The following is a 17,408-nucleotide window of genomic DNA, read 5'->3' on the forward strand; positions in this document are numbered from 1 at the left end:
AGCAGCTCTCTGGTCCCCAGGTGGGCTGCTCCCAGTGTCCTGGTGGAGAATCAGAGACACCTTATGATGATAAAGAGCCAAATGTCAGCCTTCAGGGACTCCTTCTCAAGAAAGAAAGGATGTTCATTTGGGAAAAGTCCCACTGGGCTCAGGGGTTTATATTTTCCACATCCCCCAGAAAGCTTTACGGTCTTAGGAGGGCGTCTCGGTGCTCCAGGATACCTTTGTCACTTCCCCGTGGCAGATGGCTGGCTGTCCCAGCTGGATGGCACCATGCAGACGGCATGAGTCAGTGGCTGACTGCGGCGACTTCTGTGCAGTCTCCAGAGGTTTGCTGCCCCTGATGGAGGTGGGGGCACCTTCGCTGCCATCCTTGGCCCGGGTCGGGCTTCAGGGCACAGATGGCGGCCGGACGAGAGACAGATACACTGTGAACAGAGGGGCGGGCCATCGTCAGACACTCTGGCTTTGCTGATCCGGAGGTTGCTCAGATGTGTCCCCTTCGTGAGAGGGAGGGGAGCTTTGGTGAAGCCGGCCATGGGGGATGCACCGAGGATGCTGGGCTGTTAGTGACTGGTCGCGGCCACCACTGCCCATGGCCTAGAGTTGCTTATTCGAAGTGGAGGGGTAGACAACCAGTATTTCTGTAGCTTCTCTGGTTGAGTCTTACTTGGCAATGAGATCGATTACAAAAAGACCTAAGCAGATCTGGGAAAACTAACATGAATTTACTATGAGGACCCCAGGACCCCCTGGAGTCCAGTGGCAGGAGGCACAGCTAAGTGTCAGAAGGACAGGAGGGTCTCTGGGTTGTGCCTGCCTGCCCCACACAGCACCCCCTCTCTTCTCGTGTCTTCCTGGTCTCCTCTCTGCAGACCAGCTGTTTCCACAATTCTTACCTGCACTCACAGCTGGAAGTGGCTGCACCACCTGCTGTCCCCACTCCCACCCCTGGCTCAGAGTCAGGGGGTATTCCTGGGCTGCCCCGAGGGCAGGCGGGTGGGGTAGGGAGGAAACGGGAGACCTCTTCAGCGAACTGGGCAGAGCCTCGGAGTCAGCACAGTTGATTCAGGTCTAAGAGCCTTGCCAGGTAGATTTTATCCCTTTTATGGATGGGGAAACTGAGTCTCAGTGAGGTAGGGCGTGTCTGGCTACAGAATCTGGGCCTCTTCCACCACCCACGGTGGGTTCCACATCTTGAAACTGGAAACAGCCTGCACGCCCAAGGCTGGCATTAAATCAGGATGGGTGGTACTTAGCGCAGCGTATCCGTCCTGGGCCTTGGCGGCCCATCTGCAGCCTGGCTGGGCGCGAGCCCTTCCCAGGCTGTGCAAGGTGTGACGGGCCCCGAGGTCTCCCTGGCGGGGGTGCGTGGGGTGGAGGCGGTGCTGGAGGGGGCTTGTTCAGCCAGCCCCTGCTGGGAGTCACTGACCTGCCGCTTTGTTCTCTCTGAAGCCGGGTCTTTAAAACGGACATGGAGCTGGAGGTTTTGCGTTACACCAACAGAATCTCCAGTGAGGCCCACCGGGAGGTAAGTTGGGCACAGGCTCGTTGGGGTGCTGGTAGCTGGGGTGGGTGAGTGGTGTTGCTCTGAGCAGGGCAGGAGGGCCCCATTGGGATGGGTGGTCTTGGGGAGCTTTAGTCCCAAGTGCCCCATGAACAGGCAGCAGGTGTCCCTTCCAGCAGACTCGTGATGGCTCTTCTCTCTTCCCCCATGGGGGCAGGGACAAGAGAGGCTCTGCCCCTTCCTCACCTTAAGGCACCCACCCTCAGGGCATTTCCCAGCCACAAGTCCCCCACTTCCAAGAGGGCAGGGCTCTCCTTCCCAGCACTCCGGCAGGTTCCAGCTGCTTTTCAAGACTCTCTCATCCTCACCCATGATTCAAGCACATGGATTACTGTCCTCCGTTTTCCAAAAACTGTCCTCCTTCCCAAACCTTCCCACTTTACCTGAGGAGCCAGAGCAAGTAAGGAGGCGCATTTCTTGCAGGACGGTCAGGGTGACGGGTGGCCTGGTGCCTGCTTAGTGGTGGTCGTGGCTTTGTGCGTTTGTGAGCCACAGCCTCTTGTATGTGTTTCATTTTCTGCACGTTCTATGACGGCTAAACAAAGGAAACCTTTTAGGACGGTCACTGTCACTCTCTGAGCATCAAGTATTCACGAGGCATCTGGATTAAATCTTTGCCGCCCTCGGTCTGCCGCTGCCTGTGCCGTAGAGCTGGGTGCTGGATGCCCACTGGCTTCCAAATGGAAGTGCTCCAGAGTGGTTTAAATAAACTGTGCGGCTTTCGGAGCTTTAAAAAAGTTCTAATTTGTTACATTTCTGCACCACTGTGTGCACATATCCCTCTTTTTTTTTTTTCAAAGAAGAGATTCTTTTGAAAAAGTGCTATACATTATTTATAAGGCAGTGTTACTTATCTCCTTAATACAAATGTCTTTGCTTAATATCCATCCTCCAGGTAATGAAGGCTGTAAAAGTGGGAATGAAAGAATATGAGATGGAAAGGTAAGCTGCCGTGTTTCTCTGGGTAAAGATTAAAATGTAAAAAACAGTAATTTATGTTCCCTGAGCAAGTAACAGATGAGGCGCCGCAGCCCCGCGCACAGATTGAGTGGGGATCGTGAGCAGGGCTTTGGCATCGTGGGCAGAGGATTTGTCTTCTGACTGTGGCCACCTCCCCGGCTCTCGGCGGAGTGTTTGATGGTAATGGTCTCTGATTACTTTTCAGGATGGTTTAGTGCCCCATCATTCCACTCTTGGACTTTGTTTCTGCAATTTGCAGGAAACTTTACCAAATAGCTGCTATTGTGACTCTGAAAGCCGCTAGTAAAGAAAGCTTGCCATTTTTATGTGTAAACACTGCCATTATGTCTGCTGTGCTTGGATGACTGGGTCGAGGAATGGTTAAGTGGCTCGTAAAGCATTCTGGAGAACTCCATTGACCTTGGGCTCCAATTAGGCTATAGCGCCCCACTGGAGCGCTTCCCGGGGCTGCCCAGCATGAGGGGTGTGGCCTGGCCAGCGCCTCAGCCCCTCTCCAAGACCCAGGGGTCAGCAGGTTGCTGCCCATGGCATGAGGAAGCCCTTGGGTCAGACCCAAACTGCTCCTGTGGCTCTCCTCCCACCCAGGTCCTGGGGCAGGAGGCCCCCAGTCCCGGGTCTCCCGCCAGTGACAGTACCGTCTAGAAGCTCCACTGGGGAGAGGACACCCCCTGTGATATAATAAGAAACACATATTTGGTCTCTGCCCCCATCTCCTGGCACAGAGCTTCTAGAACCCTTGGAATTCTTGAATTATTCATAATAAGCCCCTTTCAAGGGCACCTGAGTTTATGCTAATATGGTGACTTGTGGAAGGTGGGCGCTGGTTGCTGGAGGAACCACTGTTGAGATTAGGGGGTTGGAACTTGCAGCCCCCCCTCAAACTCCAGGGAGGGGGAGAGCGGCTGGAGGTGGACTTCTGACCAGTGATGTACTCAGTCGTGCCTGCAGAAGGGAACGTGCATAGAAACCTTACACAGTGGGGTTGGTGGACACGTGGGGGGGTGCTGGAAGGGTGGCGACCTGGAGGGGGCATGGAAGCTCCTTGCCCCTCCCCCATACTTTGCTCTGTGCCTCCCTCTTCTGTTTGGCTCTTCTTGAGTCGTATTCTTTCTAATAAAGTGGTAATAGTAAGTAAAACACTTTCCTGGGTTCTGTGAGCCATTCTAGCAAATTATCAAACCCAAGGGAGGGGGTCACAGAAACCCCCAGTTTATAGCCAGTCAGCCAGAAGTACCAGAGGCCTGGACTTGCGATTGGTGTCCGAAGTGGGGGCAGGCTTGTGGGACTGGGAGGTCTGTAACTCACTCTGGCCGTTCATGTCAGAACTAAATTGTAGGACGTCCATTTGGTGACCACAGAGAATGGGAAGATTGCTTGGTGTCACTCACATTTGGTGTCAGAAGTGTACATACAGAAAAGAGTTTCACCTTTATGCTGCCCGCCCCATGGCGGGGTGCCCCTTGTACGGGTTTGGTACTGTCACCCCTTCCCCACTTTGCTGAGTCCCCCCAGGTGCTCTCGGGGCCCGCTGTGCCTCCACGTCCCTCTCTCAGCCTTTCTGGCCTGCCTGCTTTGTCAGTGTGGGGTGAGACTGAAGTGCAGACAGAATCAGCAGTGGACACTGTGGGCATTTCTGTTCACCTCATGTGGCTTGGGGATCAGCATGATTTTCAAAGTCTAACCCTGAAAGGAGTCCAGAACAGAGGGCCTCTGTGTTTCTCTCCTCTTACCCCGAGTAGTGAGAGGTTAACGTGGCCTTGAGGGCCCTTGTTGCTGTGCAGTCCCAGGAGGGGGCACGGAACAAGTGCTTCATCAAGGACCCAGCTCTGTCACGCTGGAGGAGGACAGGGACAGGCACGCAGAGCTGTCCCAGCTTTTGCCTCCACGTGGTCTGCTGCAGTGCGGTATCTGCTCTGGTAGTCCCGCAGCCCCTGTCCCCCGCCAGGATCAGGGCCAGGAAGGGTTCTACAGGGCTACCTGGGAGGTGGGCCGGGCAGCGGTCCCCCAGATTGGCACTGCCCCCACAAATCTGTTCCCCGCTGAATTGGCCCCTGGCTGATGCCTCAAATAAAAATAACCCAGAAATTAGAGCAGGACTAGCTTGCCCCAGGGTGGAGCCCTAACGTCTTCTGTGCGGTGGCAGCCCCGTGTCCTAAGCTGCCGGAAGTCTAGCTCCAAAGCTGGCTCCTGGGAGGGACATGAGCTGCCCTCCCACCCACTGTCCAGAGCCTGAGGCCGCTGCAGCCCAGGTGGGCCTGTGTGTGAGCTCTGGCCAGCGGCCCTCGGAATGCTTCCCCCAGCTCCTTGCTCCCCGACCCAAGGCAGTGCAGGGTTTTTTTTTCTCTTTTCATGAGAAAGTTCAGAAATCCACCACCCTATGCAAAAAAGAGAAAAGAATAATATAATGAGCCTGAAAGTCCCCAGCAGAGTTTGTGTTTCCTTTTGTTTTGCTATAGTTATATTTAAAACCAACCCCCACGGGGCACCTGGGTGGCTCAGTCAGTTAAGCGTTCCACTTCGGCTCAGGTCATGATCTCACGGTTTGTGGGTTCGAGCCCCGCGTCAGGCTCTGTGCTGACGGATTGGAGCCTGGAGCCTGCTTCGGATTCTGTGTCTCCCTGTCTCTCTGCCCCTCCCCCCCCCAAATATAAATAGACATTAAAAGAAGTTAAAACCAACTCCAGACATGATGTCATTTCACCTGTACATACAGCAGTAGGTGTCTCAGCTGATGAGGGTGTTTTTCCCTTTATGTAACCACCACATCATTACCACATCTAACCAAATTAACAGTAATTCCTTAATCTTACTAATACCTAGTCCACGCTGGTCTGTTTGCATCAAGATCCGGAGTCTCCACATTGAGTTTGGCTGTTCTTTGAAGGGGTCTTGGTTAAGCTGAGCTCTGGGGACACCATACCTTCGTCTTCAAACTGCTCAGTGCCCCCGCCCTCCAGTCCCTTGGCCCCACGGCCGCCTCCTCTGTGGATCAGAAGCATGAGCCTGAAGCTCACAGCAGAGCAGCTGTCCTGAGGATGCCAAGTGGCATTAATTCAGCTTGACTGGATGCACCAGGTGTGCATGCTATCGTGCACCTACTGTATGCCTTGCACACGCTACAGCTGGCTGCAGGAGGTGCACATGGGAAGCTGAGAACAGGGACGTTCCTGGGGCACCGCACTGGGGGATTGGGACTGTGCTGGGGAAAAGCTGAGGCAGAGAAGATGAGAACCAGGCGGAATCTGTTCCTGAAGGACAGGTGAGCAGGGTGACCTTTGGGGGCTGAGGGTGTCACCCCCGAAGGCAGTGGGAAGATGGTTGTCATTGTTAACCTTTGGGATGTCCCAGGCCAGATTTGAGGAGGCCAGTGCCAGCTGAAGCCCCTGGGGACACGTGCTGTGGTGAGATGGGCTGACTTCTCTCTGCCTCAAGCTTCCTCCCCACAGGACGTTTCTCTGTCATTGCCCGGGTGACTCTGTGACACAGTTTTGTGGTTGGTGTCCTTGGGAGGCTGGAGGCTTCTTGAAGTCCTGTCTCCTTTATCCCCAGTGTCTGCCCCACAGTTGGTGTCAGGAGATATGTGTGGGTGAGTTGGATGGATGGATGGGAGAGAGAAGAAAATGTCCTGAGCTATTTTTTGCTGTCCTCTATGCCACCGTGAACTTTTAGAATTCTTTTCTTAACTAGGTGGGGAGTATAAAATCCTCTCTAAAGCAGGTATTGTTTCCCCATGGGGTGTGGCCCTTTTAATGCCAGGCTGGACCGATGCCCGGGAAGGCCCAGGGAGCCCAGGTTCCTGTGCAGGCTGCTGACCCACGGGCCCAAAACAGCATCCCTGGAACCTGCTGGACATTGTGCCAGGAGCCTGACCAGCCCCACAGAGGGACACAGGGCAAGACGAGCAAGGACTCCTGTGTGTCAGGACTTGGGGGCAGGGTGGGAGCCTGCCCAGGGGATGGGGGGTTGAGACGGGCTGATTTTCTCAGAAGAGGGCAGACCATCAGGGCAGTGGTGCCCAGACTCAGGCCAAAGAGATGCTGGCCTGGAAACCCGGTCCTCATCTTTGTTTGTCTGTTTTATAATCAAAGGTTTGTTATAAAATCTTGAGGGCATGTTAAAAGAAAAAGTGAGCTGATGGCGTTTATTAGGATCCCCCTCTCCTCTGGGCTGTGCCTGTGAGTAGGGTTTTCAGAGGGAACGAACATCATTTTCTGCAGTTGAGGTATAGTAAATTGTGTTAAAGCGAGAAGACGTTAATGTGTGGGTAAATCGGGTGCCAAGGGCACCTGAGTGCAGTCCCAACCAGGCCGTCCATTTTACTGCCTCATATTATTTCACGTTAGAGGCGTAACCAGCATGTAGCCGGCTGGCGTGGGGCTGGCGGCGGAACCAGTTACCTGCAAAAGCTAATTTAGAGCAGGCTCAATTGGCTACGTAAGCAGGTCCCGGCTCACGTTTGCCACAAGGAGATTAATAACGATGTTTTGGACAGCCTGGGAACTTAATTGAAATTATGCTTTCTCCCCAGGCTGTGAATGGGGCATTTGGGGCTCTCCCGTGACCCGTGACCACTTCTGTGGGGGTCGTGGGAGGGATTTAAAGGCAGAAGGTCTGTGAGGTGTGCTGGGGGACTGCATGGCTGTCCGTCCTCCTCCCCGGGCTGGGGTCCTTCTTGGCAGACGCCCCCGACCCTGCCTGGAGACCCTTGACAAGGCCTGGGTTTTCCCTGCTGTTGTGTCCCCACAGCAGCCCACACCAGTAGCCTCCTTGGTTGCTGAAGAACTCGCTCCGCTGTGCTGGCCGCTCTGAGGTCGTCTTACCTCCCCTGCCCTCCGGCAGGACCGAGTGAGTCACGATTCTGTGCACTCGGTGTGCCCTCTGAGTCCACACCGGGCATGGGAGATGGGGGCCAAGCGGAAGGGTCTCCTCCCCTGACGCTGTGCGCCCGTGTGTGCACACACACAGACATCACCCACTGACACGACACACACTCCCAACAGACCTATACACCCCCCCACACCACCCACCTATACCACGCATACATATGCCACACATATGCACACTACACGCCCCATCACTCACACCACACAGACGCACGTATCACACACACAGTTACAAAGTACTGTGCACACACCCCCCCACATCGTGCACCACCTTGTACACCACACCGCTCACACACCATATACACTCACACCTGCACCCACATATACACCACACACACACACACACACACACACACACACACACACACTCACACTCACATACTCTCTCTCTTTCCACGTAAGCTGTGCGGTGCTGGGTCTTTCAGTTCACCCACCCCAGGGAGCAGGTTGCAGAACCCTTGCTGTGTTGTTGTAAAATAAGTCCGTTTTTTTTTTTTTTCTTTTTTTGAGGACTAGAACGCTTAACTGCAGTGAGGATAATTGGAAGATGGGAGAGTTTTCAGGAAAACGCCACAACCACAAGCCTACTAACTCGCGGCGATTATGGCTGTAGAAACACAGGCAGCTGGCGCAGACAAGCTGCTTTTCCCTGTCCTGCCCCCTGACCCGAGCCCTAGGCGTCACCAGGCACAGGTGACCCCCGAGCTCATCCCTCACTCCCAGCTCCCCCACAGGACCCACAGACTCCCCGGCTTCTCTGTTGTATCTGCAGGGGCTGCATTTCCAGGTGTCCTGAGACCGCCAGGCTTTCTCAGATTAGCTCCCTCTTTGTCCAGCCCTCCCGGTGCACTGGACCATCTCTCAGGTGCCTGGACCCGCGTGCCCCACTCTGGCTCTGGGTCTTGCCGGGGGCTCTCCGTGCTGGATGTGGTGGTCAGACATGGCCCTGTATGGCTCTGGCCGTGCCCCTTATGGGTCGTGCAGAGGATCCAGGTTTCACTGGTGATGGATGTTACCAGGAAGCCCGTATTTTCCTCCTTCTTGGAGGCTCTGGAGATGTATAGCTTTCAGTCCCCTGGGAGTGGTCTGACCTAATGTGGTCTCCCTCTAGGCAAGCCTGGGTGCCAGTAAGGCCACCCTCAGTTTACTTTCCTCCATGAAGGTGCTAGAGTTTTGCTCGGGGCCTTTGGGGCAGGTGTGGGTCCAGTCAGCCTCTGACCCTGAGCCCCCCTGGGTGAGAACGGATGTGACAGGCCTTCTCTGTGGGCCTAGTCACTGTCGTGGGCATGTCCTGTCCCCTCCATGGCAGACACATCCTCTGTCCACTGGCCACCTTGAGGGACGAAGCCACGGCACGGCTGGCTCATAAAGGGCCTGCTGAGACCCCAGGTCTGGGTGTGGCGGAACCCGTTCTTTGCCTTGTGTTGTGAGGCTGATGCAGGTTTCCTGCCAGCACTTCCTTGGCTGTTGGAGGCAGGCCACACTCGGCCTACCACGAGAGGGGTCAGGAAACCCCCATCTGTTTGGTACACCCTTCAGGAAGGCAGCCCACGAAACTGCACCCAGCTGGCTGTACCTCAATGAGCTGAGCGAGCCCTTTCGAAGAGGCAGGCCCACCTTGGGGAGACAATTCCTCAGTGTTCAGAACAGGCTTTGCCTCATCCTGGGCCATCCCGTACTGGGCAGGGCAGGTCCCGCGTGCCCGCCAGCCTTCTGTGTCCGCACGACGAGACATGAGGGAGGGGAGTAGCTCTCTCTGTGAGGTTCAGCAGACCCCGTGTCTGAAAGTGTAGCTGGGACCTTGGTGGTGGAGGGGCTGTGGGCCTCTGAGGCTTAAAGCAAGGTAGTGCGTTTTGCCCACAAGAGTAACTGGAAAATGGGTGCATTTAGGGTGCAAACAGGTCTGGTATTCGGCCGGAAAATGTGGACAAAGAACCAGAGAGAAAGGCTTCCTGCAAATAAGCAGCCTGGTTGATGCAGCCCTAGTTAGAGCTTTTGGGGACAAAGCCAATAGAAATAGGCATTTACTCTTCAAATGCCCGGGAAATTGCCCCCTGAGAATCCTGGTAAGTAACAGCGGTGCCCGCAGGCATCTGTATGGATTTTCCTGTAGTATTTCACCATTGAACCCGATTCTAACCGTTGACTTCTCATAAATAGATATCATCAGCTTAAGGAAGTAGTGTTTTCTTCCTGACTTATGAGAAGATTTTATCAGGAAAAGATGTTGAATTTTGTCAGATGCCTTTTTGGCGTCTCCCTTGGCCTTTTTTGTGTATATGTGTTTCAAGGAATTGATAAACTTTTAATTTTATGATAGTTTTGGATCACAGAAAAGTTACAAGTATATTAGCTAGTTCAGGCATACCCCATACCCATTTCCCCCTGTCGTTAAACATGATTGGCACATTCGTCACAGCTCGTGGACAATGTTGACACATTATTACTATCTGAAGTCCACACTTTATTCCGTTTTCCTTACCTTTTACCTGATATTCCTTTCCTGTTCCAGGATCCCACCCAGGACACCCACTGCCTTTGGTTGTCCGGTCTCCTTAGGCTCCTCTTGGCTGTGACAGTTTCCCAGATGCCCTTACTTTTGATGACCTTGACAGTTTTGAGGCATGCTGGTCAGATACTTTGTACAAGATCCTTCAGTTTTCGTTTTTCTGATGTCTTTCTCAGGGTTACACTGGGGTCATGGGTCATTGGGAGGAAGACCACAGAAGCAGAGTGCCTCTTGGCATCGTGTCGTATCAGGGCTCCGTGCTGTCAACCTCACTTATCCCTGGTGTTGACCTCCCTCACCTAACAGGCAGCGTTTGTCAAGTGTCTCCACCATAAGCTTCTCTTTCCCCCCTCCCGTACCGCATTGTGCTCTGTCCTCTTGGTTTGGAAGCGTCTACATATGCTGTCTGTAATTCTTCTGTGTAGGGATTTGTCTCTTCTTCTCCGTTTATGTATTTGCTGAATCACTCATTTATGGACTATTTTCTATCTATATGGACTCATAGCCGATTATTTTCTACTTTGAGTTAGAATCTGGTGTTACTTATTTTCTTGCTCCAATCATTCTAGCTTTGGGCATCGGGGGCTCTTTCAGTTAGGCTCCTGTGTCCCTCTGACATCACCCACCCCCGGTCAGTTTGCTTTCTGAGCTCTGTCTTACTTTCTGGCTCGGCGGGATGTTCCAGGCTCATTTTGTGTGTTCCCCGCTCCAGCCCTAGAATCAGCCATTTCTCCGAGGAGCCGCAGTTCCTTTTATCGGAGCGGGGCTGAGACGTCAGGATCGGGCACTAGGTGTACCTTAGGTGGATTTTCTGCAGGGACCTCCTGGTGGGGAGCTAGTGTGGCGTCTGTGTCACGCACTGCTTCGTCACGGCAGATTTCTGCTGTAACAAGCCGCATGACTGAGATGGGGAGGCAGTAAAGAGTGGTGGTTAGAGCACGGCCTCCGGAGACTGGTGCGCCCCGCATCTGAATACCAGTTCTGCCACTCATTGTGCCTCAGTTTCCTCATCTGGGAACAAGGTAATAACAGCGTTTCATAGGATGATTCGGACGACCCAGTGAATCATTATGTGGACAGTATGTAGAGCAGGCCTGGCATCTAGTCCGCATCACCAGGACTGTTTTGTTGTTAACTCTTTTACTATAAAGGCTCAAAGTAGAGGATCGAGCTACACATTTTTTTTTGTTTAACTCCCTTTGCCATATTTTGAGAACAGGGTTTTTGAGATTGTGATTTGGGAAGTTCTTCACATTTTTCTGTTTTCTAGAACAGTTTAGAAAGCAGAGGGGCTTTGCAACAACATGGATAGAGTTGGAGAGTATTATGCTGAGTGAAATAAGTCAGTCGGGGAAAGCCAAATACCATATGATTTCACCCCTGTGGAATTTGAGAAGCAAAGCAAGCAAACAAAGGGAAGAGACAGAGAGAGAGAGAGAGAAACCAAGAGACTCTTAACTATAGAGAAGAAACTGATGGTTCCAGAGGGGGATGAAATAGATGATGGGGATTAAGGAGTACGCTTGTGGTGACGAGGACTGAGGCATGTATAGGACTGTTGAATCACTTTATTGTACGCCTGAAACTCATACAATATTGTATGCTGTCTGTATTGGAATTAAAATTAAAATTAAAGAAAAAGAAGGCAAAGAAGCATGTCTATTCCTTGAACGTTTAAAGAAATCCTTCGATACTATCAGAACTTATTGTTTCTTGGGGGGAGGATTTCTTGGACAACTTTTTCAGGTTTTCCTAAGGCATTGTTTCAGTCTGACTTTATCCTTTATTCCTCTTAGAGTTCGTATAGTACATTTTCCTGGAAGGCTGTTTTTCTTTTTTATCATTTTCTTTCTTTCTTTCTTTCTTTCTTTCTTTCTTTCTTTCTTTCTTTCTTTCAAATTTATTTTAAGAAAGAATGAATGAGGAAGGGGCAGAGAGAGGGGGACAGAGAATCTGAAGTGAGCTCTGTGCTGACAGCAGAGTCCAATGTGGGGCTTGACCCACGAACTGTGAGATCATGACCTGAGCTGAAGTCAGATGCTTAACTGACTGAGCCACCCTGGCGGCCCCATCTTTTTATTTATTTATTTTTAATTTTTTTTTAAATTTATTTTTGAGAGCAAGAGAGACAGAGCATGAGTCGGGGAGGGGCAGAGAGAGAGAGAGAGAGAGAGAGACAGACAGACAGAATCCTAAGCAGGTTCCAGGCTCCGAGCTGTCAGCACAGAGCCCGATGCAGGGCTTGAACCCACGAACTGCGAGATTGTGACCTGAGCTGAAGTCGGACGTTTAACTGACTGAGCCGCCCAGGCGCCCCTTATCTATTTTTCTAAACTGAAGTATAGTTGACATGTAATATTAAACTAGTTCTTGGAACGTTTTTATTCTCATCAAGAATTTTGAACTTATTAGAACCAGGTTATTTTATTATGTTAAGTGTGAAAACCTGCTCTGTGTCTGTGAGTTACGTTTCCTTTCCTGTTCCCGACTGTCTGCTCTTTCTGTATGGGGATGCTTTGTGTGGCCACTTTGATGGTATCTTCATACAATCAGCTTCCAGATGTAATTATCAGCTCCACTGCTGATCTGCCTCCTAGATCCCCAGTTCTATGCTTGTTCCTTTCTCCTCCCTTCCTGACCTCGTTATGAACATCTGTCTTTAAACTTCTTCAGTTGAAACTTCATTTTTTTCCAATCTTCTTCTTGTTGAGTAATAAATGAATTTTGGCTCATATATTTTTGATGCTGCCTTTACCATATCCTACGAAGTTTTAGCTGATTTGATTTTTGACCTAAGAAATGGACTAAGAGCATTTCTTCTCATTTCCAGATAGATGTGGTTGGTTGATTTTCTTGGTTAACTTTTGGTTACTGGTTTCCACTGGAGTTAGAAAATGTAGGGGCACCTGGGTGGCTCAGTCGGTTAAGCATCCGACTTAAGCTCAGGTCATGATCTCACGGTTAGTGGGTTCGAGCCCCATATTGGGCTCTGCACTGACAGCTCAGAGCCTGGAGCCTGTTTCGGATTCGATGTCTCCTTCTCTCTCTCCTCCCCCACTCACACTCTGTCTCTTTCCATCTCTTGAAAACAAATAAATGTTTAAAAAAAATTAAGAAAAAAAGTGTAGTCTATGTAAATTTTATTTTTCTTAATTTTGAGATTTTTCTTTGTGACCTATTTAAAATTATTTTTGTCAGTATTTTGTGGGATAAAACCAAACATTAAACATTTATTGGAAAATGTTAATTTTTTATTTTTAGAGTACATGCTTTAATGTACGGTTTCTCATCTTATTCCAGTTTTCTGCCTCGTCCCTTAATTTTGTACATCTTCTCTAGGATTAAGAGAGGTGGTTTTATGAATTCCTCTGTGGTTCTTAACAGATTTTTGTGTTTTATTCATTCCCATGGTTGTTATGTTTTTTATTGTGTATTTTACCTTCGTACAGCTTCGAGGAACCCCTGTTGACCTAATTAATCTTTTTTGTCTTGAATTTGACTTTATCTGCTACTGGTTTTGATATTAAGTGTGTGTGTGTGTGTGTGTGTGTGTGTGTGTGTGTGTGTGTGTGTTTGCATTTTCCTGGTGTATCTTTGCTTACTCTTGCTTTTAACTTTCTCAGCTGCAGTTTTTGTGTTCCAGATGGAGGGCCCCTAGGTGTTAGGAGAGCCATTTGCATCCGTCTTGATGACCAGAAGGTTTCCTCTCTCATGCGCTTTGGTGCTTTCTGGCTCTGTACCACCTTTCAGGATTTTAAATTTTTTTGTCATCCTGGAAAGTTGGTGAAGTTTTCTTTGTTCTACACATTCCACTTTTGGTGTAGAGTTACTTTTAAATTAAGAAGAAAGGCCCTGTGTTTCTCTATAGTCTCTACCTCTGTGAAAAATATCGATTCTTCACTTTGAAAAATGAGACATTCAGCATGGTTTTACTCTTTATCCTCCCCCACCACCTCTGCCTTCCAGTTTTTTACTATCTGACTTCTCTTTCCAGCAGTTATTTTCAACATTTGTGTTGTTTTATAATCATGTTTGTAACAGTTCAGAATTAGCACTGTCTCACTGAATCCAGTGTGGACCCCTGTTTTGTACCATGTTTTTCCTTTCCTTGAATGCTTTCGCTTTGACCTTGCACATCGGAGAGTTTTTCTGCTGCCTCCTCTGTGAAGGATGGTTTCACTGGGTATTGAATCTTCATCCCATGAAACCATACCCTCCATTGTTGCCAGAGATCTTAGGCAAATCATCTTCTTTCTCCTTTCTAGGGAACTTTGTAATTTTCTTGCCTTGATGCTTATAGGAGTCTTTCTTTATTCTGAGGGTGACGGGATTTCCCAAGGATTGGTGCTGTTTCTTGGTGCTGGTCTGGGCTCCAGCCGTACTTAGGGTGTCAGAATCCCACCAGCCTTGCCAGCTGGCCTGAAGGCCCAGGCAAAGGCGTCCCCTTGAGAAGAGGTGTGAGCTCTTTGCGTTAGCATACAGTTCTGCAGCCAGTGGTCAGCAAGGGTCTTGGGGGGTACGGAGGGCCACACGGTTCAAGGGTCGAGACATAGATCAGGTGTGTTCTGACTTAGGCCAGTGGCGGGTAGAGCATCATACATCACACACAGACCAGACGGGGTAGAGGACACAGCAGGTTGACTGTGATCTAGGTGATAGGTCCTGTGATGTCAGCAACAGCCCTGTGGAGTCAGGAGCAGCTTGGCCACAAGCGAGGCTGGTCTGTCCATGCAGGACAGGCCAGCAGTGGTGGCTGTTTGCCCACTCAAGTGGGAATATCACGCCTGTGTGTTTCCTGTTATCTCCCTGGTCACTCCCCAGGGGCATTTATCTTCTTGGGTCACGTTATCCGAGACACTATCATTTATCATGTCACTCTGACAGACGTCACTCCCCAGTTTCTCTGTGGCTTCCTTCTCAGTTACAGAAGCTAATGTGGTGACCTGTTTGGGGGCCAGAAGCCATGCAGACAGGATTAGAGTTGTCCCTGTGAGCCTAGGATCTGGTTCTTTTTCTTTTTTTTTTTAATGTTCATTTATTTTGAGAGAGAGAAAACATGAGGGGTGGGGGCAGAGAAGAAAGAAAGAAACCCAAGCAGGCTCCATGCTCAGCATGGTGCCCGACATGGAGCTCAATCCCACGACCCTAGGATCATGACCTGAGCCGAAATCAAAAGTGCGATGCTTAACCAACTGAGCCACCCAGGCGCCCCAAGATCTGGTTCTTTAATCTGAACAATGAAACCTTTCCTCACTTCAGGATCTTCCTTTTAAATTCCTGCTCTGCATGGGGTCCCCTGGATGCCTCCTCTGGCCCTTATCTTTTCTGTCATGATTCCCACTTCTGCACCAGTAGAAAGTTCTCCTGCTTCTCTTCCCATTCACTTATGGTAACCGCCATACACCGGCTCTACTGCTCACTAATTATCCTTGTTTATGACTTGGCTACCACGACTTTGGTCTGGCTGTAGCAATGCTGAGCCTTCTCTTGGTGGCGGCAGGAGACCTCTTCTTCTCTGTAGCGGATCATTGAGTTGGCTGAGTTGGCTTTGGCCACGTCCCATTAGCTGGCCTGCCTTCCCCTCTGGGGCCCATGTGAGACTTGCCTGTAGCTCCCGTGGGCTTCCAGAAGCTTCTGTCAGGTTAGGGTCCTGGTGGGAAGACCCTGGGTGTCCCCACTTCTCACTCCCAAGGAGGAATTTTCTAGCAAGACAAAGGCCAGAGTTTGTAAACTGGTAGCCTCTGGGCTAGACTCTAGGACATAGGCAGCTTTCCTTGGGCTCACACAGTGGGGTTTTTGGGTTTGTTCTGGTTGTTTAGCCTCAATAATGAAAACTCAGGAGACTTTTCTGGCTTTTCCTAGAAATTGAAATGGATGGTAACCTTGGGCTGAAGTTCCCAAGGAGTAGCAACCCAGTGGGCACTGAGTAGCTACAGGCACCCACCACAGACCCCACCCCACCCTGTCACTCCCCACTCCCCCCAGTGCCAGGCGGCCCTCTTCCATCACCCTTTTCATCACTCTGAGGCCGCAGCTGCTTTCAGAGTCAAGAAAGATTTCTCATACCAACGTCTCTATCAAAAGCAGGAAAAATAAGAGCCAAAGGGTCATGTATTTTAAGAAAAATGGGAGAGCTGTAGGGGGAAAAAAAGACTGTTTCTCATGTTTCGTGTGTAAATTTCTGGTTAGCTTCAGTCTTTTACAGGTTACCTGCCAGGTGCCCCCAGGCCTCACCCCCACCCCGGAAGAGCCTTTCTTTCCCTGCACCCTCTGAAGGAGCCCAGTGGCCGGCAGGAGGGGTGGGGATGCGGCCTGTGGACCCGTGTCCATCGGGGAGGGGGAGTAGTCCTGTTCAGTTCTGACCACCAGAGAGCAGGGCTCCCAAGTCCCAGGAGCGTCAGCGCAGAGCTGTCCAGTAGGAGCCTTTGTCCGGGTGTTGCGCCCAGAGTAGGCAGACAGTTGTGATCATATGGTGAGGTTTGGTGCCGGTCTTTAGAAAATTCTCATCCAGGCCTATTACATGCTGGTGCAGAAAGATGCTCCCTGTGGGAGCAATTATTCTGGGCTGGGAGTTTTCCCCTCCTAACTCAGAATTCTGTAGATGTCATGAAGGGTTGAATCCAGGAACTCAGAAAGCCCGTTTCCCTATCTGCCAGCAGGCATGTCTGCTCTTGAAACCTGGAGGTAGTTTTTGATGAAACCACAGAGAGGGATTTTCCACTTAGAGGCCCCAACAACAGGCTCTGGGTGCTGGGTTCTCTGTGAAGCCAGGCTCGTGTCCCACACAAGTCGCCCAGGGCCCCCAGCCCCGGGCCAGACCGGCTGCTGGCCTGCGTCGCGGCTCCCCTCGGTCTCTGGTGTACAGGCTCTATAGATGGTGCGTGCAGTCAGTGCAAGCCTTCCGGCTTCCTCCAGTGGTCACTGAAGTCCAGGCTGCCGTCCTCGCCCCGGCTGCCTCCACTTGCGGCCGCCCCAGAGGAGGGTGTGGGGTCGGGGTGGCCGGTCAGAGGGGCTGGGGCAGCTCTGCCCCACTCTACTGCTGTTCTCCTGCAGCCCTCGCCGATGCGGGACCCCACACGTGGTACTTGGGTCCAGGAGAGATGCAGGCGTCTGCAAGCCAGGCCGCTGATGGCTGCTGGTGGTGGCAGGCCAGGGGGTCTGGGCTTCCACGTTGTCACCGTGGAACATTGCAGGCTCCTCCCGGGCCTCTGGCGCTGCTGCGCTCCAAGGTCTTCTTCTGCTCCCCGCTTCTCCGAGCGGAATGAGATGGCAGCCACTGCCCTTGGGCGAGACCCCGGCCGTGAAGGCTGGCTTCTCCCAGCTCCGGCGCCACTCCTCACAGGCCCAGCCGGCCGCGTTCATGTTTATTCTACGGTTTTGTTAGAAAAGACGGTGCTCTGGTGGCGCAGCACAAGTACCCGCACCTCCCCCGCCCCCTCTGCTCTTGCGTTGTGCCTTCCCCTGGGGC

The 17,408-nt window shown here is 51.5% G+C and overlaps 1 protein-coding gene across 4 annotated transcripts in view; it reads left to right on the forward strand.

Moving 5' to 3' along the window:
- The window catches only part of PEPD (peptidase D), a 111,995-nt gene that overhangs the window by 41,993 nt on the left and 52,594 nt on the right, over window positions 1–17,408 (forward strand). For 3 of the 4 annotated variants that reach the window (XM_047078298.1, XM_047078299.1, XM_047078301.1), the window contains exons 8-9: window positions 1,456–1,531; window positions 2,463–2,509. The exons of the other annotated variant lie outside the window; for it this stretch is intronic. In XM_047078298.1, coding sequence (XP_046934254.1) covers window positions 1,456–1,531; window positions 2,463–2,509 — 123 coding nt within the window. The remainder of the gene's footprint in view (window positions 1–1,455; window positions 1,532–2,462; window positions 2,510–17,408) is intronic. 4 annotated transcript variants of the gene reach the window in all.

This window comes from Lynx rufus, unplaced genomic scaffold (genome assembly GCF_022079265.1).
Source record: "Lynx rufus isolate CCGP_SWC_20201006 ecotype Redwood Valley unplaced genomic scaffold, mLynRuf1.p SCAF_16, whole genome shotgun sequence".
Lineage (NCBI taxonomy): Eukaryota > Metazoa > Chordata > Mammalia > Carnivora > Felidae > Lynx > Lynx rufus.